This window comes from Peromyscus eremicus, chromosome 3 (genome assembly GCF_949786415.1).
Source record: "Peromyscus eremicus chromosome 3, PerEre_H2_v1, whole genome shotgun sequence".
NCBI lineage: Eukaryota > Metazoa > Chordata > Mammalia > Rodentia > Cricetidae > Peromyscus > Peromyscus eremicus.
Window position 1 is genome coordinate 33,876,609 of NC_081418.1, and position 27,953 is coordinate 33,904,561.

Below are 27,953 nucleotides of genomic sequence, written 5' to 3' on the forward strand. Positions count from 1 at the left end.
TTTTTTTTTTTTCCTTTGCCGGAGTCGAGCGGGTGCTGCTAGCGGAGGCGCCATATTGGAAGGGACAAAACTCCGGCGACAGCGAGTGACACAAATAAACCCCTGGACCCGTTCGTCCCCGCAGCAGTCAGGGCCGCGATGTTGTACCTAGAGGACTATTTGGAAAGTGAGTGCGCGGCGCCGGCAACGCGGCGGGCGGGATCCGCGGCGGGCGGGAGCGCGAGTGGCCGGGCGGGCGGGATGGCGGGAGGGAGGGGGAGCGGGGGATGTTTCTTTCTCACGGTAACTGGCAGCCTCGTTGTGAGCCGCCCCCCCCGCACGCACGCACGCACGCACGCACGCGTGACGCCAGCGCGTACCTTCGCCGTTGGCCCCGCCCTCTGACGGACTGTGCCTTTGACAGTGATTGAGCAGCTTCCGATGGACCTGCGGGACCGCTTCACGGAGATGCGCGAGATGGATCTGCAGGTGCAGAGTAAGTGGCGCGTCTCCACGGCCCCGCGCAGCCCCGGCCTCCCTCGGGCATCGCCTGGCGGGTTCTCCGCGCTACTTTTCTCGGGCTGTTAACAGGAGGCGGCAGGCACACCATTCCGTTAACACGCGGGGCACAGCAAACACAGTGTTTGTGTACTGCATGGAGATGACGACACTGCACCGCAGTGGAAACTCGCGTGATTTTAAGAAGGTTTGCACTTGAGCCTCTGTGTGGAACTTGGAGTTCTGCATTCAGACTTAAAAGTTCCTTGTATTCCGAATTTCTCAAGAGTAAAGACTTAAGAATCACAGGTTCTGTGAGGTTCTTTAGGGAGCCTAGTGGACTTGGAAGGCCGAACTTTGACAAGTTGCATATCATGAAAGACACTTAGAGCTGTCAACAGCATGGTTATTTTCTCAGCCAAAAGGAGGGAGAGAAATAATGATGATGGAAATCTTCTGATCTGCTCTTTATAAAAATTTAGGCATTTGGTAGGCTTTCCTGCTTATTTCTTTCTTGTTTTATAAACACAGCCACGTAGATCAGGCTGGTCTCACACTCACTACGTATCCTAGGCTGCCCTAATCTCCTGGTCTTCCTGCTTCTGCCTGTCTGGTGTTGGGATGTATAGGCATGGGCCACCATACTGGCTCAGCTTTGATTTTTCTGCCAGTCAACCCTTGGTAGTTTTTGTATGTGACTTATTCCCAAATTAACCTTGTTCTCTTGAAAAGTCATATTGGAGGTGGCTCAAAGGCAGCTTGAGTTTGCTAAGAGCTTGTTCTTTTCATTCTCAGTCCTACACTGCCCCCTCACACACACACACACACACACACACACACACACACACACACACACACACACTCTTCTGTACTTTTTGTTCCCTAATGTACTTCTCAATCTCTGGGTCATCTCTTAGGGCGCATAGCCCCATAGCCCATCATAAACGTGTGGCAGGTGTTTATGTGATTTTCCTTTTTGACTTAAATGTAGTTGCAGTAGTAAACATTTGCCAAAGCACATTCCAAAGGGATTGAGCAGAGCTTGGTGGAAGATAGATTTGGATTCGCTTTAGGACATCACCAGTTTCTTATCTACCTTGGCGGCTTTGCTGCCTTGGGGCATTTTTTTTTTTTTTTTTTTTTTGTAAAAGACAATCTGAGGATTTAAAATAATACAGATAATTAGGATGTATAATACCCATTACAAATAGGTATAAAATAAGGGATTATTTAAAACATTTTTAATCTTTCAATTTTTTAAAATTCTGTGGTAGTTTGGATTTAGTCTACACACATTACAGGGTTTTCAAATTTATTTATTTTTTTATAAGCCTGGTGTTCTCTGAAGATAAAAGTGATTATGTATTAACAAAAGTAGCATCATGTCTACTATTGGCACATGAACTGAAAGTAAAATGCTTTTTAAAACTTAAGATTAACTACAATGTCTCACTTTTTTCAAAAGCACTGAAGATCTTTAAATGATGAATATAGTGAGCAAGTTTTTCTCCATTTCCACAACAGAAAATCCCGTTTATTTATTTGTCTTTTTTTTTTTTTTTTTAGCAGTCATCCACTAAGGTCATTATTTTTGGCACGGGCTTTGGAACACCCTTGCATAGAATAAATAGCATGTGTGTTGATGAGTAAATGGCATCTTAAGTAAACAAATGATCACACATTTCGTAGCCTCATAAAGATGAATTGATGGGGTGCTTGATGCTATGTTGCAAATGTTGAATATATTATCACTATTTTTCTTAAAAGAAGTGTGAAAACTTTCTAGTAGTACTCTTAGTAAGCAGCTATGGTTGCCATAACAGCTGACTTAATGCCATTAGCTGATTTCAGTGCTGTGCTACTCAAGGCTTGTGGCATAGATCCTTGTCTGTGTGGTTGACCCTACCTTGATTATTGGAAAGCGTTTTGAAACAGCAGAAGTCAGTACAAAATATTGCAGCTTTTTAAAACTAAGGTAGTTAGGGCATTACTGTTGATGGAATAAAAGTGTAACGTGTATAAGCCACTAGCAAACAAAACAGTACATGTTGTCAGACTTCTTTGTCTTTCCTCAAATCAAAGCAGTTTGGTCGGCTAAGTGTGAATTGTTTTATTATGTCAGATGCGATGGATCAACTAGAACAAAGAGTCAGTGAATTCTTTATGAACGCAAAGAAGAACAAACCCGAGTGGCGAGAAGAACAGATGGCATCCATCAAAAAAGTAAGTGGAATACCTTGGATGATTGTCAGTCACAGTTGGGACCCTCTGAGAGAGAGATTTAAAATTAGGTTGATCCCTGGATATTGAGTGAAGGAACATTCATTATGAGTGACTTGGGGGGTACTTGTTATAGTTTAGAGCAGAGGTTCTCAACCTGTGGGTTGTGACCCCTATAGGAGGGGAACAACCCTTTCACAGGGGTCACCAAAACCATCAGAAAACACAGATATTTACATTACTGATTCATAACTGAAAACACAAGATTCGTAACAGTAGCAAAATTACAGTTATGAAGTAGCAGTGAAAATAATTTTAAAGTGTGGGTCACCACAGCACGAGGAACTGTACTGAAGGGCCTCAGCATCAGGAAGACTGAGAAGCACCATTTTAGAGCTTCCTGTAGTTCTTTCTGAGGTGTAGCTAGTTCTGGGACTTAGGGCTGTCCTCCAAATTAGAGGGCAGATTAGATAAGCTCACGAGTGTGCTGGGATGTGGGGTCTGGTGTCTTTAAGGATGCACTGGAAGCATTAACTTCCAAGACTTGGCTTTGGTCCTCACTGCCATGTAGCTCATGACTTGGGTCAAGTCTTTTAATATGAGGAAAAATAAAGACACCCAACCTTGATATTAATTTTCTGGGAGCTACAGAAAAATTAAATTTAAAACTAAAGTGTTCACAGTTGTGTTATTCTTCCATGTGGAAGGAAGGCTGCTTCTGTTACGAAGGGGAAAAGTCTGCATTCCTAAGAGAAGTGGTCCTGCCTTATATAATACCTGGGGACCCAGGTGTGTAGGAGTTTAGAACTTGCATATGTAAATCCGGAACTCACTGGCCATCCCTCTCAACTAAAAGGTTTTTGATGTAGCACAGCTTGAACATACCCCTAAAAGTCTAATGGTGTGTAGAAGCTCATAAGATACTTTTTTTCTTTTTTAAAATGTAATTTTTCTTTTTTAAACTATAATATAGAAAAATATAAACTACAGTTTGGGTGGTATGAATTTATACCTAATTTAAAACTAGAGCCATAGACATGCAGGTCAGAATCCTTTCTATGACTGTATTTTTGTTACAAAAGTTGGGGCTGGAGAAATGGCTCAATGATTAAGAGCGAGCACTGGCTGCTCTTCCAGAGGACCAGGTTTTATTCCCAGCACCCACATGATGGCTCACAGCGATCTATAATTGCAGTTCCAGCGGACATGATGTCCCCTCTCTGAGGCATGCAGTACACATACATACATGCAAGCAACATATACACATAAGTATTTTTAAGTTGTATAAACGGAGTGTTGGTATGTTTTATATGTTAGCTAAATCTTAACATTCTTTTGTTCTTTCATATATTTATTAACTCATAACTTTCTAGTAAGGAGACTGGACTTGGCATAATTTCTTTTACTTGTCTTTTCTGAGATTTTTGAACGTCATCTTTTAATTTTTAACATTGCCCTTCGTTTTTAATGCTCTCCCAGCCACACTCTACCATGGGAGGCTTGCTATTGCTCATATGAGATGGCTGGATGATAGCAAGGTAGAATAATGAAGAGGCAGGAATATATATGTGTATGCATGCATGCTAACGTTACCAATGCTTAAAATGAAAACGTTTTTCTTTAGGACTACTATAAGGCTTTGGAAGATGCAGATGAGAAAGTACAGTTGGCAAACCAAATATATGATTTGGTAAGTAAAATAATGTGCATATTATGTAGTGTGTGCTAGAATTCAGGATTTTGTTATCAATCTTGTTAGCTTAAATATAAACTGGAGTGTTAATATGTCAAAAGCCACACATTTCAATGATGATTACTGTAAGAGTGTGGGTAACATTTTCATTTCAAGAAAGAATTGGCTTTATCTAATTAACCCTTTTTTCTACCATTTTGAAATTATTCTTATGATAAAATGTAATTAAGAGTACTGTGTTAGTGAAAGTTTTTGGTAGTCTGATTAAAATGAGAAAGAGGGTTCCATGTAAAGTGTGCTTTTTGTTTTGTTTTTGTTTTCTGTCTTACTGGATTTCTTTGTTTTGTTTTGCCTTCTGTTTTGGGGGTTGTTTTATGTTGCTGTGTTTTGAAAGAGAGAAAAAAAACATGAAGTTAGGAGGGTAGGGAGGTGAGAGGATCTGGGAGGAGTTGGGGGAGGGGAAGAATAGGATCAAAATATATTGTATGTAAAAAAATTTATAAAAAGAAAGTGAAAAAAAGTATTTCTTGCAACAGATACTCTAAAAGTTTGGAATCACCAAGAAAAGAATAATGCATTCATTTGCTTCTCAAATTGACATTAGGATTGTAATGCAAAGCTTCTCCTTAGCTATGTAGTTTAGGAAAAAATTAATTTCTTTTTTTGTGTCAAAGTAAGTTGAAGCAGAAAAACAGTGTTCACTTTTTGTTGACTTCAACTTTTACATTTTATATCTTATTTGTGTTGTGTTTTCCAGATATAGTTTACCATTGAAAAAATACATGCAAATAAAATGTTATTAGTATACATGAGACATTATAAAAATGTTCTAGTCTCATCTCTTTTGCTGTGTTAAATACTCTGACCAAAAGCAATGTAAGGGAGGAAAAGATTTATTTCAGCTTATAGGTTGCAGTTCCTTGTTGAGAAAAGTCAGGACAGGAATAGAAGTCATGAAAGAACTGTACTTGCTGGCTTATACAAACTCATGCCCAGCTAGCTTATAGAGCCCAGGACCTGCCCAAGGAATGGTACCACCCACAGTGGACAGAACCCTCCCATATGAATTAACAATCAAGACAGAACCCCTCCCCCAGACATGCCCACAGGCCAGTTTGATCTAGGCAATTCCTTTCTCAGATGACTCTAGGCTAGCAAGTTGACAGTTAAAGCTAACTAGAACAAAAGGTACCCACTGTGTGTATAAATGCTTGCATTAGAGTACAATATCAGTATCATAAAAGAAAGTATGCTGTTGTTTTTGTATAGTAGAATTTTTAATTTTAATTTTTATTTTTTTGATCTTGCTGGACTGACAAGTGGTTGAAAGGGACAGTTGCAAAAATAAACTGATGTTAAAAAAAAGCAAAGCTTTCTTGAAAAACCAGTATTTCCTATGCTGAAGCTTCTGAAAATGCTTCAGACCTTAGTTACTAAAGGTAGAAGTGTATCTTACAGATGAGTTATATTCTTTTTTATTATTAGTTTACTTGTTTTTCTCCTTGGACAGTTATATCGCATGTGTATAATGAATTTTAGTCATTTTCACTGGTAGTTCTGCTCTCTCATCCCAACTCATGCGGAAACTCTCCCTGTCCTCAGGAAGCCAGCCTCCACATCCGGGTCTTCTTTCTCTGTGTGAGGCACTTCAATTAGAGTTCTTTGAACAAGCATGGGTGGGAGGGTATTTCCTTGAGCATGGGCAATTTGTCAACGGCTCTACCACGGAAGAAAATGTTACCCCACTCCCCAGCAACCATTAGCTGCCAACAGACCCTCAGGGAGGGTGGGACCTCATAGGTCCCTCTGTTGTCCATGATGAAACATTGACAGGCTCGATCTTGTGCAAGTAACCGCAGCTGCAAACGAATTCACCAGTACAGTGCTGTGGCATGTCAGAAGATGTGGTTTTTGTTTCTCATCTTCCAGTCTCTGACTGTACCATGATGTTCCCCAAGCCTTGGAAGGGATTATGTGGATGTCCCCCTTAGGGCTGAACACACCCCATCCTGTAGTCTTGGTACTTTGACTAGTGAAGGGTCTCTGCAGTAACTGCCATATCCTGTAATAAGAGGCTTGGCTGAGAAGGGCACTAACGTGTACATATAAACATGAGTGTTGAGAAGGAAATTTGACAACATGACCATTTAGCAAACCACAGTAGTAGATTTTCCTCTAGGGCCTTTGACTCCCCAGCCATGAGCTCTTTCTCAGTCAAGGCACTCTTGAACCAGACGACACATCTTGCCTGGCCAGTTGCTACTGTACCACATGACTTACAGCTGGGGAAGAATGTTGATTTTCCTCCTCCAGCAGCTTGCAGAGTGTCTTCTGGCACTGAGAACGCAGTGAGGAGAAGCTTCCAGCTCAGTTCTCACTTGATTTCTCTGTCTTACCCATGTGTGGTATCTTTAGCAGTAGGATTATGTGGTCATATTATCAAGTTCTGGTGAGAAACAAAGTAGCTGAAGGTTTTTTATTTGTAATGGCTATAATAAGCTGGGCTCTTAATACATGTAGTAGACATGATAAGTGAACATCCATAGTTCTGTGGCCATGAGAATAGAACCCCTGTTCAACTACTTTACTGATAATGTGGCTCTAGAAACAATTTGATCTCTAACTTCAGCTTCTTTATAAAATGGCTTTTTAATCTCATGCACACTTAATGCACACACATATACCTACATGCACATGCATACATGCAAGCACATATGCACACACAACACTCTTAGGATGGCTTTCTCTCATTTAAAGACTCACTTTATCTCTTTTTTTCCAACTGGAGTTGCTCAGCCCTTCCAGGTTGAAGCTGTGTTCTTTCACCTGCTAATATCTCTAGGCTTGCCATCTTCTCTTCTGTTTGTCCTTTCCCTTCTTTCCACTTCTCCCTCCTTCCTGCTTCTTTGCCTCTCTTCTCTTTAAGTCACGCCATTGCTATTTCAATAACCCTTTTTCCCCATTGAAGTACCTTTTCTTCTGCATTATCTCTTAGATGAGTCTAAATACATACTTTAGAATCAAGATAGAGGTTATGAAGATTCTAGGGATTGTAGGGGGATGTTGGGGAGTAGGTACTAAGTTACAGTACCTGCTATTGCTGCTGCATGCTGTTTTAAAAAGGTAGAAGAAAGGGTTTCATTGTTTTTACCCGTAAGAAAAAGAGATCAAGTGTTGAGATGGATGTATTTATTCTGACTTGAATATTACACGTTATATATGTTTTGATGTATTATATTGTAACTCAGAAACACAGATTTTATGTGTTAGTATTTTTTAGATTTCATTTTTAATTATGTGTGTGTGTGTGTACATGTAAAAGAGATACCGATAGATAGATAGATAGATAGATAGATAGATAGATAGATAGATAGATAGAACACAAGGTTTCTGTGTGTGTGTGTGTGTGTGTGTGAGAGAGAGAGAGAGAGAGAGAGAGAGAGAGAGAGAGAGAGAGAGAGAGAGAGAGAGAAACAGAGACACAGAGAGAGACAGAGAGACACAGAGAGAGAGAGAGAGAGAGAGAGAGAGAGAGAGAGACCATTGACCTCCTAGTCCTTTAGTCCTCTATAAACACTGCTCTCCTCCATTCTCCACGTGCTGAACCTGAGCATCATGGGAGTTTCTCCACCTCTGAAATACCTCTTGCATCTGGGCCTCATTTCCTTCTACTTCACCATCCATTTTAATCTGAGACTCTAGTTGAGCTCTTGGACGTTTATCCCCATTTTTTTCAGTGTCTTCTGCATCGCTGCCATCTTAAGGTGTCTTGCTCTGACAGACACCAGCCGTCACTCGTAGCTAGCACAGTTGGGGATACTAGGCAACTGTGAAGCTGGTACCTCCACAGACTGGTTGGCTTCACTTAATATTGGGACCCTTTCATTAGACACCATGCATTAGTCCTGTGTTTAAATGGAGTTGATTTCTTTTTTGTTCTTCCCCATGGTCATCCCAAAACAATGCCCTCATTTCCCACAAACATCCCCGCTCTAGTCATGTGACCTTGCCTCGGATTGACAAGAATATAATTTGAGGCTTTTTAGTGACTGCTTCTGCAGTTATCTCTAGGCCATTATCTCTGCCTGTCAGTTATTCCATGAGTCATCTTTCTATAGCTTTCCTTATTCTTGCACATTCCCACCCTGCCATCTGTCTGTCTGTCTCTGTCTCTCTGATGAGGTCTCTCCATATAGTCCAGGCTAGCCTTGAACTTATGAATGTTCCCTTTTACTACTGTTCCTATCCCTTCTAATACCTTCTGATATATATGATATATATATATGATATATATATATATCATATATATATATCATATATGCATTCTGTTCCTCATCTTCAGCCTTGGCTTTCTTTTCTTATATTTTCTGTTCTTGTCATAGGGCTGTATGTCACAGCATTTAAACCTTTGCTTCTCCCTTATTTTTTAAAGACACATAGACAGACACTCAAACAAATCCTTTCTGAAGCAGTTTTTCTTGAGTTTCTCATTCAGGCTTTTTGATGTTCTCTCATCTTCAGTTGATTCCTAAATCCATTGTAATTTATGTTCTCTTTGCCAATCCCTTGCAACCTCAGTTAATAACTTCTTTATTTAATCCATTGGGCACTCGTAGTCCATTTTGACTCTCTTGGGAAGTTGAATGCTGTTTACCATTCTCTCTTCACTGACATTTTTGCTCATATATTGTGACGTGAAAACTCCACTAAAATGTTGCCACCTTTGTAGCCTTTCTTGGTCTCTTATGTCACTCATAATGATGGTGTTCCTTGGGTTATGTCCTTGACCCTTATTCTTTCTTATTCAAGTATTGCTCATAGATCATTTTCTTTTATTCCCTGTCCAGAGGGCAGGGAAGATCAGTTACCATACTATACAATAAATTGCTTGATCAGATGCTCTTGTATTTCCTACACACATACCTTCCATCCAAGTAGAGAAACACTTCGCAGTTACCTTTCCATGTATTCTCTTAGTTTCATAAACTAGACAGCAGTCCCTTAAGGCTGGACATTCTGAGTTGCTGAATCCCATTATCTGAGACTTTCCTCTCTCTCTCGCCCCCCAGCCCTTATCTCAGAGATCCACTGATCTGTAGTTTCTCAGATTAGGGTTCTAAAAGTCCTCTTCCAGGCCTTGTTCCCATCTTCCCCACACTTACTCTCCATGGCCTGATCATTTTACTCACCAAATAATTCCTCCCTACTTGTTTAGCCTGCTGTACTATTAGTACTTTTTAAAAATTAGAATGTAATAAGAAAGAATACAATATACATGCACTAAATCTATTACTTACATTTGGACTGATGTATGTACTATTGTTTTTATTTGTTTGTTTGTTTGTTTGTTTGTTTTTGGTTTTTTGAGACAGGGTTTCTCTGTGTAGCTTTGCGCCTTTCCTGGAACTCACTTGGTAGCCAAGGCTGGCCTTGAACTCACAGAGATCCGCCAGGCTCTGCCTCCCGAGTGCTGGAATTAAAGGCGTGCGCCACCACCGCCCAGCGTATGTACTATTATAACCATAGCCCAGACAAGATAAAGAGCATTGCTAGTTTCTAGAAAACCCCCTTGTATCGATTCTAGAACCTAACCTCTGTAATATATTCATCATTTGCCAGAAAGACTAGAGTAGCTTTTCTAAGCTGTGTTTCCACTTTGGTCCCTTTTAAAATTTAAGGTTTTGAGAATTTCATGCATGAATGCTATATTTTCATCATTTCTACCCTTCTTCCTCTTCTCTCTAAGTCCTCCCATGTCTCCCTCCATTGCCTCTCAAATCCATGACCACTCTTTAATTATTGTTGTTACATGTATACATGCATATGATCTGTCTATCATTTATTGATTGTCTGTCTAATCTTCTTCTCTATATATTTATGTGTATGTGTGTGCATGTGAGTGTGTGTGCGTGTGCTTGTGTGTGTGTAGGGGGGAGATCTCTTACTGAGTCTATTTAGCATTGCTTATATATACATGCATTTGTGGCTGACCACTTGGGATTGGATAACCTATCAGAGAGTTCATCCTAGGAGAAACCTGATTCTTCTTGTCTCACGAGCCATGATTTCCCATACCTCCTCTTCTAGGGGGTGAAACTTCTATTCGTGTTGGCATGACAATTGGTGTTCATTGTGCAAATCTTAATTAGGCAATTATATTGTTGAAATTTTATGGGTGCAGCTTTCCTGTTATGTCTAGAAGACATCTAGCTTTAGGTGTCCTGGTCCTCAGGCACTTATAATATTTCCACACACACCCCTTCTGTGATTTTTCCTGAGCCCCCAAGTTGCAACCAATTGTAAAGTGTATGAGCTTTATAGCAAGCATAGCAAGGTATCGCAGGTGCTGCAGTAGTGGCTTTTACCTTGGGGGTAACCAGGAGCTGTCTTACTGGATTTAAGTCCTGCTTATTAGGATGAAATCCAGCCTGATACTGTAAACCTATCCAAATACTAATGGCTGAAGAGGTCATAGACCCTAGAGGAGAAGCTACTGCAGTCATTTTCCTAAACCAATACAATTTGTAATTCTACCCTAAATACTTATCCGTAAACCCACAGATAAGTGTAGCTCTTACTCCTCCTCAAAGAAGCTTTTTGGAACAGATGGAGACTATTACAGAGATCCACAACTGGCCAAATGCAGAGAATAAGTGACCGTGGGGGTGCTCAGCCCCAGTTGATAAATCTCTCATGCTTATTCTAAAATACACAGTCCTCATGCTGTGTTCTTGATTGAAATCCACTGATATTTTGGGTTTTTTTGTTTTTTGTTTTTTTTTTGGTTTTTCGAGACAGGGTTTCTCTGTGTAGCTTTGCGCCTTTCCTGGAACTCACTTGGTAGACCAGGTTGGCCTCGAACTCACAGAAATCCGCCTGGCTCTGCCTCCCGAGTGCTGGGATTAAAGCACTGATATTTTGTACCGGATTTATTTTACTGTGTTCTCCAGGGTCCTTCCTGACCCTGTCTTTGCTCAGTTCTTTTTAGTATTCTTTTTAATATGTTCTCATGTTTTTTTAGTGTCTTTAATTTAGATAGCTTTTTTTCTAATGCATATGATAATTGTGAAAGAGTTCTTCTAAAGGAAGATTTGAAAATTTGTTCAGCGTTTTAAAACACTAAATCTTTGTCTTGGCAAGATGACTCAGGCCGTAAAGACACCTTCCACCAAGCCTGATGACGTGGATTTGATCCCTTGAACCCACATGGTGGAAGGAGAGAACTGACTCTCATAAGTTGGTCTCTGACTTCTACAGGCTTTTAGGGTAGTTGAGTACACTTTACTAATCTGAAGGTTTAAAATGTGAAATTCTCTCCAGAATTGAAGCTTTGTGGGTATTGAAATAATGCTGCATGTAAAAAAAACTTCACATTTGATTTCATGTGACAGATTACAAGCAAAACAGGATATGGATATTCCCTTTAGATTATATATATATATATATATATATATATATATATATATATATATATATATATATGAAATGGAAATGAAGTTTGTATTGAGATGTGATTCTGTCCTGAAGACATTTTAGTATTATATCTAACCCCCTCCCCCAAATCTGAAAACATTTGAAATCTGAAACACCTCTGCAGTCCTATATATGCATTTCCAGTAAGAGGCACTGAACCTGTCTACAGTCAGATTTCATGTTTCAATGTTTTATATAAAATGGGATTTTATTGTGCTTTTTTACACCATAGCATTTTATTTGCTTTTTATCTCAGTAGTAAATGTATATAGTCCTATGACCAGCATTGCACTGCTTATGTCATTTATTAAGGAAAAAATCCATGTTATGCATCTACAAATGAAGAAACGTCTAGAAACAAAACAAAAAACTACCTTGTTAGATAATTTCCTAAAATCCTAGTACAGTCATTAAATACTTATTTGTGTTCTTTAACAAAATACCACTCTCTAAGAAGTATTATATTGCAATACCCAATAAAGTTGATTTATATGCACTCTGCTAAAATTAGAGCTTTTAGTTAATGCTTGAGTGCTCTTCATTGTCTGGTGCTGCTCAACACCCTTGAATTTGCTTCTGTTTATATATTCTGGCCTGTCCCTGAGATGACTGAACTTCAGACCCAAATTCTACCAATAAAGTTGAGAGTTCTCCCCTGATCCTCTAATTAAGAAATGAGCCGGGCGGTGGTGGCGCACGCCTTTAATCCCAGCACTCGGGAGGCAGAGCCAGGTGGATCTCTGTGAGTTCGAGGCCAGCCTGGGCTACCAAGTGAGTCCCAGGAAAGGCGCAAAGCTACACAGAGAAACCCTGTCTCAAAAAACCAAAAAAAAAAGAATATTGTGTGAGCCTGGCCTGTGATTTGTGGTCTGTCCCTGCTGTCTTTTAAGACAGTTAGATGTAGCTCATGTTCCAGGAACTTGGTTCATCCAAAGGAGAATAGTTCACATTTTCATGTAGTCATATAATTTAGGGATGTAAAAAACCATTTTAATGATTTATCAGAAAATACTTTGCTGTCATTACTTCCTGCCCCCCCACACACACCAATTTACCTTTTTCTTTGTAGCAAAACCCTCTCATGGAAGAAACTTGCCTCTAATGCTGTGGATTTTCTCTTAGAACCTAATAAACTGTTTGTCCATTCTTTAAGATCAAACTAGATGTCTAAATTGGAACATTTGACTATCTTTGAAGCAACTGATCTTATAGAAACTTTTAAAGTTATTTGTAAATTTAATTTAGTTCCATCAGTGACGCATTGTAAAATCTGAACATTGAAAAACTGGGAGATTCAAAAAAGAAAAATAAAATATTTCAACTCTAAAATATTAAGGAATAGTTTTGTTGTTGTTGTTTTATACAAAGAAGCCAAGTGTGACTAAATTCTTTGATCATGAATATACTAAATAATGTTTTCTTTGCCTTAGAAAAGTTCTGGAAAAAGACAGTAGTTTAAATTTAGCCATTGTGGTTGGGGTTATAGAATGATTTGGAACTAGAACAAGAGAGCTTTTGGGGATACCGTTTATTGCCATTAGGTGGGCAACTAATCAGTGATAAGAGTCTATGGTTACTTTGAATTTGGAATCTGTGACAAACATAAAATCCCTCCTAAGTAGACCAGTACCCTCTTTATTATGTAAGCCAGCCTTACAGGTTTAAAGATGTGTAGAGGGGCGGCACAGTCTAAGAGCTTGCTCTGTCTGCACCTGTGTGCACACTGCCGTGAGCAACAAGAACAGGCCCTACCCCTTACGTGAGTAGAAAGAAGGCATGTAGTTCAGTTACATTCAGCTCTTTTTGTAGCCCTTCACTACTGTTTACATAGCTGTGTCTTGAGGGTTTTAGCAAAAGTTAAATCTTGTAGTCAACTTACTTTCTGACTTCCAATTTTATTTTAGTAAGTGTAGCAATGAAAAATTTAAGAAAAATAATTCGCATTGCCCAAGAGTTGCTTCTAAAGAATTAGTTCACAGTTGCTTTTAAATCAAGAAGCCGTTTCCAGAGCTGCACCCTTAGGGTGGTTATGGCTGCTCTGCCTGCTGAGGTAGGAAATTAGTTTTGAGGATTTTGAATTCTTTGAATTCTGTTGCTTCTTCTGAGCCATCTAGTGAACTTCATCAATACTATATTTAATAAAGATTTTTAAGTAGAAAGCTAGGATGAATTGAGTGTGTGGTGTGGGGGAAACACCTTCATATTAGTTTAGACCACCCTCCCAACTGCGATTCCAGCATTTTCCCTCTCTAGTCTTAAATTACGGACTAGACCGTTCTTTCTTTCACTCTGAACATACTGTTTGACTGTTTGACATTTTGTATGATTACTCCTTTCCATGTATTTAAATACAATGGGCTCTTCACTGAGTCATTCATACCTTTGTGTCTACCACAGCCCAGTATCACATTGTTGCATCTTTTATTCTTATACTACTTAACCACTCCCTTTGAACTGATCCTTATTTGCTGCATTTACACTGTATCTTCTTGAGGTCTTTATTATGTTAAAATTTTTGTGAATTTTGATTTATTGGTAAAATTCTAATTTCTATGAAGGCAAGGATTTTTCTCAGTCTTCACATGCCCTCCATTTAACCTAATGCCAAGTATATATTAGAAGCTCATTGTTTATTGTTTTTTAGATAAATTGATGGAAGGTTTTCATTGTGTTAAGTGTTTTAGAATATGAGCATTTCATTAGTCTGAGTCCCCCTGAGATTGAATTTTGACAATGAAAGAGACACTGTATGTTGAGTAATAGAGATCTGTGGTCATTATTTTGTTGAAAAGGAGATTCCATTAGAGGATGCTCAAAAGTTATCTGTGTCCTATGACTAGGAGTAAAAGTATCCCGAACATATGACACCAGAAGACTTTAAATATTGTGGCTATGACTTCTGCCAAATTCTGAAGAGTAATTTGCATGTAAATATGAAGTGATAACTTGACTTTAAATGACTGAAAACTTATAAAGTAATATGTTGAAGATTGTTGCTAACATTTAAAATTTAAATAATTAGGACAGTATTACTAGTTTTACTATTTGAATTATATGTCTCTGAGTTTAAAAAGAAAAAGAACAGTTGGTTCCTATACACAGTTTTAGAAGGCATTAGATACAAATGATAAAGCATAATATATGTAGGTAAAATTTAAATCTTATGTCTATAATACAAAAGCTTTATAACTTTGGGCATGTTACTTAACCCATCTGAGCTATGGTTTTTCTTATAAAATTGGAAAGAGTAATGTCTTAAAATTTAGGGTGAGGACAGGCAGGCCACTGGAGCAGTAGCTGAGAGCTTCATCCTGATCAGTAGGCAGAGAGAGAGAGAGAGAGAGAGAGAGAGAGAGAGAGAGAGAGAGAGAGAGAGAGACCGAGAGACCGAGACCGACAGACAGACAGACTCTGGGCCTGACATGGGCTTTTGAAACCTTAAAGCCTTCCCCCAGTGACACACTTCCTCCAACATGGCCATACTTCCTAATCTTTATAATCCTTTCAAACAGTTCCACCCTTGGTGACTAAGCATTCAAATGAACCAATGGGGGGTGGGGGAGCATTCTTATTCTAACCGCTACAGCAAGACTGTGGCTCAGTTCTTGATTGATGGATATGGGAGGGTCCAGCTCTATAACAAGAAATTTGTGGAGTCTGTTTAAAGGGCAAAGAACTTATTAAGGGGAAAAACTCACTGTACAGAACAGAATTGACACAGGTTCTGGAACACTGTTCCAGTTGCCTGAATCAGTCCTGCATGGAAGTTCCACGAGGGAGCGAAGAGGGCAGAGGGATGCCTACTTGCATCTCAGGTCTTAAGGGTTGCTGAGAGGCCATGCCCCAGGGGCATGTATCTCAAGGTCATAGGCAGGTGGAGCAGTTACCTGCTGCATCTCTAGGGGTGGTGCTTCAAGGTCATAGACAGAACAGCTACCCCCTACAGAGCTCACTGTGGGTGGTGCCATCCCTGGGCTGGTGGTCCTGAGTGCTATATGAAAGCAGGCTGAACAGGCCATGATGAGCAAACCAGTAAGCAGCACTCCTCCATGACTTCTGCATCAATTCTTGCCTCCATTTTCCTACCTGAGTTTCTGCCCTTAGTTCTGGGATAATGGGCTACAAGTGATAAGTTAAAATAAACTTTTTTTCCCCCCTAAAGTTGCTTTTGGTCATGATGTTTTATCACAGCAACAGAAAAGTAACTAAGAGGACATCTAAAGCACAGAGCACCTGGCCTCAGTAGCATCTGTCCTGCATCTTGTGTTTTGCTGGTGTTTTTTTCTTCCTCCTCATGTTAGAAACAAAGTACTTAATTGAACAATTGAGAGTTTTTTCTTCGTTTTATGTTGTAGTACATAGTGGTGTATATAAGAAAGCCACTCTTGTTCGTTTGGTTTGGTTTGGTTTGGTTGGGTTGGGCTTGCTGTTGTTGAGGGGAGGGCTGGAAAAGAGAAGAGATGGTTTCACTGTGTAGCTCTGGCTGACCTGGAATTCACTGTGTAAACTATGCTGGCCCGGAACTCACAGAGATCCCCTGCCTCTACTTCCCAATTAAAGGCACGAACCACCATGTCCGGCAACTTGTTTGTTTTGTTTTTGAGACTTTGTTTTTTATTTTAATTGTGCATATTTGTGATTATCTGTTATATGGGTTTGTGCACATGAGCACAAATGCCCGTGGATGCTGGAAGAGGGCTTTGGATCCCCTGCAGCTAGAGCCATCAAATGCAGGTGATAGGCACCTAACCTCTGGTGGGTCCCTAACCTCAGTGTTGTGCTAGAGCATAAGCATTTCTAACCACTGGACCATTTCTCCATCCTCTGCTGTCATTAGTCTTAACAGTAATTCAGTGAGGCTAGATTTTGAAAAAAGATCTTGTCAGTATTGCAATAAAAATACAGTTCAAAGAATTTGATGGATTGTTTGTTCATTTTTGTAATAGTAAGTTTGGAAGGATATTGGAAAATATTTAACATTAATCTTACAAATATATTAGAATACTGCTAGTTGAAAGTATCATAATTTTTCTAAGTTATTGAAAAGATATATAAGCAAATCATAAGATAAAAATTTGCCATCATAACTAAGGCAGTAGTATTACAAATAAAACCATTTTAGCCAAACTTTTTCAGAAATGAAGATTTTTAGCTTTTTTACCCTTTTGTTTGAGCCTTTACATAAACATCTGCAGTTAGAATGGTTCACTTTCCTGCTGTGCAGCACTGATTGCCTGTGTCCCTTTGTTAGGCTAAGGGCAGTTCTGTAGGACACTGTAGATGACTCCAGGGTAGAGTTCAGGCAGAAGGTAACTTAGGCATATTGTGAAGTATTGCTAGTCCTCCAGCCCTCAGAACTGGCACTTGCTTGGATTTTCACAGCCCCACTTCTGAAAATTGGTCATAGAACATTTTTCTAACATATTTGAGACTCTGGTTTCTTAAACATAAGATTGAGAGAGTATTGGCCTAGCACCCTAAGGTGTAGGTTGATTGACAAATTTGCTGGAAGAAACAAAGATTTAAGTTTCTTCATTAAACTGTATGAATGGTTTAATGAAGGGTCCCAGATTTGGGTGTTATCGTTTATCTTCTTTGAAACAGGTAGATCGCCACTTGAGAAAACTGGATCAGGAACTGGCTAAGTTTAAAATGGAGCTGGAAGCTGATAATGCTGGGATTACGGAAATATTAGAGAGGCGTAAGTAAAATTTATGATTTTTACTCTATCGTGGAAAGTTACCTGTGTCAATCACCAAGGAGACATTTTCTAACAGAAGCCTTTCAAATAATGCATGCATGCCCTATGGTGGATGGTGGCATCTGGGTCTCATAACTTGGAGTCTAGCATTGAAGTCTTTGAGTCATCGACTCTGAGAGAGATAATACAAGATGTCATCCCATTCACTCTTTATGAAAATAACGTACAAAGTCTTTCCATTTTGTCTTGTCTTCACTTTGAGATGTGATCTTGCTGTATAAAACCTTGTTGCCTCAGGTTCTAGAGCACTGTGATTGTGATTATGTGGCTCCACATTGGACACACCTTCCATTTTTAATGTCTTTATATGCTAATCTGGTCAGTGGTGAGAAAGAAGAGGCAAAGAAACGCAAGTGCCAAGAGTGAGACACAAATGAAGTCTGTTTTTAGGTGCTTAGGCTTTGAGAAAGATTGCATTTCCCCTTAGGAACTTCTTGAAGCTTTGCCTCACCTGTGTGTACTGAGATCTCCGCTGGGTCCATAACACTTCCTCTTTTGTTTCCAAGATCTCCCTTATCAGAAGAAGCCATGCTAGTGTATTCTATCTATCTATCTATCTATCTATCTATCTATCTATCTATCTATCTATCTATCTATCTAGATTTAACCTGCAGTACTCCAACTTAGTACCAGATACTTCTTGGGCTTAACTCTGGAGACTTCCTCAAAATGTGAACAAGATCTCTGTTTTTAACTGATTTAGGATCTCTTCCAACCTAAATAGGTGAAATAAAAACAGATAGTTTGGTAGTAGGTCCAGAGGAGGTAGGTAGTCATTGAGTGTTGAGGGTGAGTTCTGTGAGAATTCAATTACAGTGTTCCAACAGACCATGTACCTTGGTGCATTCACCAGCCAGCACTTGTTCCTGGGTCTCCTGCCAGACAGTGGGTTTCATGACTGCAAGGTACCTAAGCTCTGTGTTTATCAGACATGTGAAGTTCATCTGGAGAAGGCAGGCATGGGCCTGTTAGCGAGAATTGCATTCTTAAATTTAAAAGTAGATCATCACTTCACATAATGTCTTCTCTGCTGGCAGTACCTTTATTCTGGAGGAAACCTATCTGAGGATAATGAGTATTGGGGAACAAAATGAAATATTGTATAACTGCCTTTGAAGGTTTTTTTCCTTTGGAAATGCTGGTGGTAGCTGTGGATAACAATACCCCATGCCCGCCTACTCACTGCTTCAGGAGGGTTAATAAAAACATCTACTCCGAGGACACAGACACATGAAATGGAACTGGATCACATTACAAAAACGGTTCCACCCTGCCCCCTGACATGACTTTATCTCAAGGGAATAAACTCAGAGAATTTCTTTAGAAGTATTTTCAAGTTTGGTATTAGGAATTATATCCTTCACCAAAGCCCTGAATTCTTTTCTGGAGTTGTCAGAATCACACTTCATTTTCGTGATTGAAAAAATTTCTCTTTGTGCAGTAATAGCCTCATACCTAGACCTTCAGGATTACCTAGTGACTCTGTCACGAGGTTGAATTTTTTAGATCTCACCATTAATAGAGCTGTAATGCTCCCTTTTCCTATTTATGTATCACCCAGCACCAGAGATCCCCTAAGTAGACATTAGCATGCCTTGAACTGTTGTATACTTAAAGTGAATATTGAGAAATGAATCTTGGCTTAGAGAGAGGATTGTTCAGGATGAAATCAAAGGTCATGACCCTCTACATGTCCAGCTAAAATGATAGGCTATGCACCAGAGTTGGGCAGTCATCTGTGAGGGGACACATTGCTTATGGTTGGTTGATGTGTAAAGTTCTATGGTGACATTTAATTCTGGTTTGTTTCTGTGCCCCTCTCTAGGATCTTTGGAATTAGATACTCCTTCTCAGCCAGTGAACAATCACCACGCTCATTCACATACTCCCGTGGAAAGTAAGTTTGATTCAAGTATAGTTTAAAACTCATTGATGTCACCTATATATTCTCTTTATTAACTCCACATAACCAATTGAGAAATATCTTTCCCTTTTTTTTTAAAAAATAGACTTTTGTCACAGTTTACTTACAGACTTTTACGTTTAAGCAAAGTGTAATTAATCTGGGAACAGGCAGTCTCTTCTATAACCATATGTGGGAGCCCTCAGAAGTTTCCCTGTGAGATCCAAGTTTGCCTGACACAGTAGAGCTGCATAAGGGGATGATTTGACCATGGGCAAAGTTGCCAGATGGTTGGAAGAGTCTGCACTTGGCCATGCCTGGGTGGAGGTCTTTTGTTCCACCCCTTGGCATTCCTTTAAAAGCCCTTTGGCAGATACGGTCAGGGCCTGATGGATAAGGATCCAGGCCCTCCCGAGGCTATTCTATGTTTCTGTCTGTCTCTCTCTAGCTATACTTCTATCTAATATTTCCTGCTGCTCCTGCTCAAGAGTACCCTGGGGAAAAGTGGGGGTGGGATAGCCCCCCACAAACATAGAGACAGAATATATAGAAATACCAGCAGCACCTATCAGTTTCCACAGACCTAGGGAGTATCATGGCTGACCTGAACAATATTTCTTCGTAAGGTATGTCTCGGTCAGCCCTAACTCTCAGTGCTTAGCCTAACATTTAGCATGTGATAAAATCTCACTATTAATGAGTTAGTGAATAAAGGAATTGTGTGAATGACTAGTAAATAGTCTTGCTGCTTTAATTTTTTTTTGACAAGATAATTCAATAGGAAAGAGTGGTAAATTGAAAGCTATTCTCAATGATAGGCAATATGTTAAAATGGACTTCCTCTCATGGTATATGTGAAACCATAGTGCATCATGGGTTGTCTTTAGTATTTTGCTCCTAAAGTTTCTGAAGTGCTTGAAGTGTCTACTGTCTCGGTGAAGCATGGCAAAGGCTGTTTGCTTGTCCTCTCCTTGGTGAGCACAATGACCATTTCATGGGGAACCTAGATCATAACTGTACTGGCTTATAAAAAGGTAGAAGTATTCTTATGCCCTGTCTATAGTCCTCTAAAGTTTAAAATTGTGTGAATTCTTTCTCTTTATTCAGAAAGGAAGTATAATCCAACTTCTCACCATACAGCAACAGATCATATCCCCGAAAAGAAGTTCAAATCTGAAGCTCTTCTGTCCACCCTTACATCTGATGCTTCTAAGGAGAACACACTGGGTAAGTTTGTTTTCTTCACTGTGATAATTCACTTGTTTTGTTTGTGTTGGAGTAAGGGGATAGAGAAGCACGCAGGGTTATAATTCATACATGTGTCACCTGATTAAAGTCTACATGTGGAGAATAGAAAAGGGAAAATTGGCCTCCATTTTTCTTTGATTCAATTCCTAAAGTATCTGAAGAATTTAAATGTAATGATTATATGTTGGAAATGATAATAAATAATGTAGTTTAAACTCAGTAACATTGTGTTCTCTGCAACCGATTTTTTTCTTTACTTCTTTACAGGTTGTCGAAATAATAATTCCACAGCTTCCTCCAACAATGCTTACAATGTGAACTCGTCCCAACCCCTGGCATCCTATAATATTGGCTCCTTATCTTCAGGGACTGGTGCAGGGGCCATCACCATGGCAGCAGCTCAAGCAGTGCAAGCAACAGCCCAGGTACCAGGCAAGGGTTTAGAGGCAGATGGTACATTCTGTTCCTGTCCTTGGCAGACCCCAAGAGCAACCACGGGATGTGAAGAGACGGGGTTCAGACGCTGTGTGGTTTCGGTTTGAAGTGGGGCGTTTAGGCTAGGTGGTGCTTTATTAATACTGCAGAGGGTCAGTGGGTAGAGCGCGATGCATCGTGCATCTCACACACCGACCTTCTCCCAGTCAGTGCTCGAGTAGCCTTGCTCTCATTGTGAGGACTGTTACTGTTCTCTCTCCACAGTCGGGCTTTCTGCTGGATTTGTGTTGGCTGCAGTTAGCTCATTTCTGTAGTTTGCACACAGTGTAAGTTAAGAAGTTCTATTTCCCATAGTTTTTCTCAGTTTAGCATGGAAATGATTTTGAATCTTTACATGAAATGACTTAAATAGCCATAACTTGTAACGCTTAAAAGAGAAAATATATATTTACATATATTAATGCTATCAATGCATGTCTACTTAAGATGAAAGAAGGACGAAGAACATCAAGTTTAAAAGCCAGTTATGAAGCATTTAAGAATAATGACTTTCAGCTGGGAAAAGAATTTTCAATGCCCAGAGAAACAGCTGGCTATTCCTCCTCATCGGCACTCATGACGACCTTAACACAGAATGCCAGTTCCTCGGCAGCTGACTCACGAAGTGGGAGGAAGAGCAAGTAAGTCCTGTAATGGATGTGCTGTGTGCCTTTGCTCAGTACTGTGTGCCTCAGCTGGGCCTCCGGGAATTAACCAAGGCCGGTGCAGTGGCCCCAGCCGAATGCTAGGGCGGGCGGGCAGGTAGACAGCTGTTGGCACTGCCTTCCTTACCTTGAAGGCTGGAAGTCTTTCAACTGTTAAAGTCGTTTGCAGTTTTTCTGACTTTGTATATAAATGGCTTCTTTTTACTTTCTTTTATTCTTTCAGAAAAATCATTTTATGATACCATTTCCATTTTTAATTTAGGTGGTTCATGGTTAATTAATATAAAGTACAAATTGTATCCCAGGAAGTTTTTTACACAAGGTTTTTCATTTTGATTAAAAGTAAAGCATCTGAATTTTTGCTTATGTCCCCAAAACTGATTATATGAAAACATCCCTCGATTTGGTGTGTGAGCGACTTAGGGTGGTTGTGTGAACTGTGGAAATGAAAACTCATCATTTGCCACTATTCATCTAAGATAATGGATACACCGAGTACTTATGCATACTGAAAATTCAAGCCAAGCATGATGGTGCTCATCTGCGTGCCTAGCACTTGGAAGGCAGAGGCAGGAGGATTACCTCAAATTCAAGGCCAGCCTAGTCTACATAGGGAGTTCAGGCCAGCCAAAGCTACAGAGGAGACCCTTTGTCTGAAGATATAAAAGGGATAAATGCTAGGCCAAAAGAATTAATTATCTCACAAGAAAATAGTCTACAGCATCAACTAACGAGGGCTCATAGGGTCTCACAGAGACTAGACCTACAATCAGGGAGCCTGTTTGAGTCTGACCGAGGTTCTCTGCATATATGTTATCGTTGTGTAGCTGAGTGGGTTTTGGGACTCTTAACAGTGGGAACCGAGGCTGACTCTGACTCTGTTTTCTGCTTTGGGACCCTTTTCCTCCTACTAGGTTGCCTCATCCAGTCTTAATATGAGGGAATATGCCTAGTCTTAGTGCAACTTGATATGCCATGTTTGGTTGATACCTCTGGAAGGCCTGCCCTTTTCTGAAGGGAAACTGAGGAGGAGTGGATCTGGGGGAGACGGGAGGGAAAACCACAGTTGGAATGTAATATATGAGAGAAAAATAAATAAAAAAGAAAGAAAAGAAAAGGAATTATCTAATAATTATATTTTAATTTTATTTTTAAATGTATTGTTTCTCTACAAAATTCCTGAAAGAATGATCAGTGTAAAATATCCACAAAACTATTATATATATACCTTAAAAACTGATATAATTGCCCAAATTTAATTTAACTCCTTATAATAAGTTTCTGCATTTTAGAACTCTAGAATAGAGTTGGTTGTGAACAATTCATGAATTTTGATACTCTCAACTTTGACGTATAGAAGATTTTTAAAGTATTTCTTCTCAATAATTTTATTTTTCAGAAGTAAAAAATTGTAAATAAAAATAAACTATTGAAAACAATGTAGCTTTTCCTTGCTCTGGGAAGTTGCTTCTGAATGAGATTCTTTAACATAGCATCAGGCATTGATGTGTTCTTTTCCTTCATGTCAGTTACTAGTAGTCACCCTTAGGGGACCTCTCGTGATGAGCAAAGAAAACTGATCTTTCTTTAATTGTTTTCCAGAAACAACACGAAGTCTTCAAGCCAGCAGTCATCCTCCTCCTCCTCTTCCTCCTCCTCTTCTTCCTTGTCTTTATGTTCATCATCTTCAACTGTAGTACAAGAAGTCTCCCAGCAAGCAACAGTAGTGCCCGAATCTGATTCCAATAGTCAAGTTGACTGGACTTATGACCCCAATGAACCTCGATATTGCATCTGTAATCAGGTAAAAGTGTGGGCCTATCTATAAAAGTGCAGTCTGAATAAACAAGAAGGAAGATAACGGGTTCATTTTCAGCACATTTTTATTCTGGCTAAAATCAAGAATGACTTACTTGCAGAATTTTCCTCTTATAAAAGTAGCATATTTGCTGTAAATACCAAGAATATAAAGAAACATGTGAGTGACACAGAATGTCAGCCTTCCAGTACAATCGGTGGTGAGACACTTTGATATCACACCACTATGTACCTTGCATGTATGCTGGCTAATATAATACACTACTGGCTAAGTGGCTTACCAAGCAGAGACTCATCTCATGGTTCTGGAGACTGGGAGAGCCAAGATTGGCACTTGTTGACTAGCTTCCTGGGGAGGCCACTTTTATAGTTTGAAGACAGTTTCCTGAGTGTTCTTGGGGAGACAGGGACACCATATCGTGCAGATATACAAGCGTGTGCCAGCTTCATTTTTTCTTCTCGTATAGCCACTGGAACCATCAGATTCTGGCTTTACTTAACCATAACCACTCCTCACGGGCCCAGTCTTCAGTTATAGGGGGTTATGGCTTCAAAATAGGAATTTTGAAGAATACAAACATTCATTCCATACCAGTTATGTACACATAATATATATGGATATAGGGACGTGGTATGTTTGTGTGCCTATTGCTCACTAAAACAAGGTTCTTATTAAAATTTTTTTCAATGCTAGCTCTCATGCTTTGTACCATAATTTATTTAGTCCATCTCTAGCTGTAGATTATGTTACAGTTCTCATTTCTTTTAAATAGCAAGTATTATGAACATCATTTTCAACGTAATTGCTTTTATACTAACTTTATATTAATCCATTCAAATACAATGATGTTATAAGTGTTTGATACAGTCTACCAAGATATACATCTATTTCTGCTACCTAAAATTGATATGTATAGCATTTCCTAAAGCTTAGTTCAGCACTAAGTATTATTTTCTCTTAAATACAATGCACCAATTTGAACTTTTGTATGAAATGATTGTTTTAGTTGGCTTTAGTACGTGTGCGTGCCTTTTAAAACCATTTTATATTCTTATAAATTAACTTCAGCGGAGTTGGCTATATTTCTGTTGTTTTGTTATGTATGTTATTAATTTTGAGAGGCCCTATCTCAAAGAAACTGTGTGGAGGGTCATTGAGGACACCTGCTGTCTCCCTCTGGTCTCAGTAGCAAACTCTGTTGATGCAGAAGTGACCCAGGAGGATATAAAACCCATCAGTTGGTCGATAGCCAGAAAGAAACTTTAGTTTTCCCACAAGGACCACCACCACAAATCTGACTCCCGCTCTGTGTGGCTTACGTGGTGAATTCTTTCAGATTTCCAAAGAGCAGGTGGTTTCTGGGCACATAGTCTTTTAAGAAAGATAACAAAACCACCATATTCCCAGCTCCTTCACTGTATTTTCAGTGAGTTTCTCTCTGTTCTCTGACATCATAAATACCTAATTTAGATTCAGTGCTTATTACATAGTTATAATGAGTTTGTCTAATTTTCTTTCAACTAGGTATCCTATGGCGAGATGGTGGGATGTGATAACCAAGATGTGAGTATTACATTTTTCTATTTAGAATGTAAAAAGTTGTAGATAATTGAGTATTTGTCTTATTAACTGTATCTTCTGATCTGAAAATCAGGTTTTCATTTATGATAGCTACATTCTCCTGATAGGAGTATCTGCATATCCACAGCAGGACCATGTCCCTTCATGAGTTCCCTGCTTAACTTTTTTTAAGGTAGTGTTACAATGTTAGGTTTAGAGTAAATTCTTGAGAGTTACTTCTGGCAGTTCTAAGAGCTTCCCTTTCTTTCTGCTAAACTCCAGACTGTTTACCACATTGAAGAAATGAGACTTTAAAGTCCTCCATTCTTGTAAGCAGATGACGCCTGGGAACAAGGAAGACCTAATGTGGGGTTATTTCCTTCATTATCACAGCACTCAGCATTCCCTCCACCAGAGACTTACGCTGGGACGAGCCGTCTCTGATGAGGAAATGGGGAGATTTGAAGGAAGGCATTCCTGCTTCCTCTCCTAGGAAATGTGTTAGCTACTTGATAAGGATGCCCTGACAAAGAGCAGCTTTCGAGAGAGAAAAGGGGTTTTTGGCATACAGTTTCAGAGGGATCCAATGCATCTTGGCAGGGGAGACATGGTAGCAGGACCTTGTGGTTGGCCTGGCAGTCAAGAAGCTGCCTAGTAATAAACAGTTCACCCACACGCGGGAAATAAAAAGTGAGACAGCAAGCAGAAGTAGTAGCAGGCTATAAAACCTCAAAACCGATCCTCAGTGAAGTATTTCTAGCAAGGCTCCCTCTCCTAAAGGTTCTTTAAACTTCCTAAATGGTGCTGCCAGCTGGGGACCAACTGTTCAAACCCCGGAGCCTATCAGAAAAATTTCATGTTCAAACCACGGCAGGGACTTAATTTTGGTTAAAGATACGTGTTTGACTAAATACTGAGCAGATTTTTGTCAGTAGTTTTGACTCATTCCTTGCCTGCCTTACAGCAGAGCCCTTTTGTTCCTCTCCTACTTCAGAGGAGTAGCTTGACCCCTCTGGCAGTGGTGACACCAGTAGTGTTGGAATCCTAATGTTAACAAGAGTGGAATTTGTGCAACTGTCTGAGGAATACCAAAGATTGGCTTGACGCAGTGACAGGCGTGCGTGTTCCTTCCCTGACAGGGTGGGGAACAGTGTGTTCCCCAACTGCCCTGTGCAGTCACGTGTGTGTTGGGGGGTGGTGTTCAAAGCAGTGCCCCCCCCTCCATTTCCAGAGCTAGTGAAGATGCTGACCGAGAGTCCATGTCCTCTGGGGTCCCTCTGGTTCCTCCTGTGCTCCTGCGGGTGTCATGACTCCTGTGGAACCAAGGGTTTCTGAATGTTTCACAGAGGATTTTTCTCCATGTCTCTGAATGGAGCACCAGAAAGGAAGCAGAGCCGCCCCACTTGATGTCTTTAGTTACAGCTAGCTCATTCCACTTCCTAGGAGAACACTTAGGTCTGAATATCTTAAAATCTTCAATGTACTTTCCTTCTTCGTATAAGATTCATCTTCTTTTGTCTTTGGAAGATGGCTCTGCCTAGCGGTCCAAGTAGATGACAGTGAGTGAATGTTCATTCTTTAGTGCTCAGATTGTAGAGTCCATGAGCCTCCTTATCAAAGAAGCATCCTTTCTCTGTGCTTCCATTTCTTGGTCCATGAGGCAGATCAGTTGAACTCAGTAACCTCTAAGGCACTGCTGGGATCAAGAAATATGATTGCACAGATCTCATTTTGGTTAATGAAATACTCTGTCTCCTGAGCACTTTTTCCATCTGTTCTCTAGAAGTCCCAACACTTGTTTTTCACTTTGTTTTCCAGTGCCCGATAGAGTGGTTCCACTATGGGTGTGTTGGCTTGACAGAAGCCCCGAAGGGGAAGTGGTACTGTCCACAGTGTACCGCCGCCATGAAGAGGAGAGGCAGTCGGCACAAATAGAGCTGCTTCCCTGGAGGAAGGAAGAGCTTCAGCGTGGCGTTTATACAGGACTCGGAAAGTCAGACACGAGGAAGAGAGACGACTCATTTCCAGGCAACCACTTAAAGGATTTACATAGACAATCCTAGAAGATCTTGAACTTGAATTTTATGAGTTGTATTTTAATAATGTAAGTAAATTATTTATGCACTCCTGGTGTGCTAAGAATATTATTCCAGTTAGCCTTGGATTATTTCTGTGGCCAACATATGCAGACATTTGTACTCCTCAACCATTTTCTCAAAGTAATGGGCATTCTATAATTTAAACTTCAAAGAATTCCAACGATGAAGATTTTAAGAAAGTATTTTATATTCAACAGGTATATTCTGCTGCATGTACTGTACTCCAGAGCTGTTATGTTACACTGTATATAAATGGTTGCAAAAAAAAAACAAAAACAAAAACAAAAAAACAAAAAAAAAAAAGTCAGTCCTTCTAAAAAGGATTTACGATAATGGTTTTTAAGATGCCTTTATAATAAGCTTTGTTTCTTTGTGAAACTCATTCAGCAGGCTGAAGGGATTGGTTCATGTCATAAAGTGGGCTGGTGTCCTCTAGAGTACCTGGTACATAAACAGAAACTCCTGTAGGTGAAACCTGATTCGTGCCATTAGTCTATATGTTCTGCATCCAGATAGAGTGCAGCTCAAGAGGGTGGGGGTGGGGGCCTATGGGGGAAAGGG

At 39.8% G+C, this 27,953-nt stretch overlaps 1 protein-coding gene across 1 annotated transcript; it reads left to right on the plus strand.

Annotated features, from left to right (window-relative positions):
• Positions 1-27,947, plus strand: Ing3 (inhibitor of growth family member 3). Its single transcript, XM_059257421.1, has 12 exons — positions 1-166; positions 404-475; positions 2,600-2,700; positions 4,322-4,387; positions 17,468-17,564; positions 19,450-19,521; positions 20,635-20,754; positions 21,043-21,200; positions 21,697-21,890; positions 23,517-23,718; positions 25,258-25,296; positions 27,112-27,947. The coding sequence occupies exons 1-12, from the start codon at positions 139-141 to the stop codon at positions 27,226-27,228; spliced, it is 1,266 nt and encodes a 421-aa protein (XP_059113404.1). The 5' UTR covers positions 1-138; the 3' UTR covers positions 27,229-27,947.
• Positions 27,948-27,953: the final 6 nt, after the last annotated feature.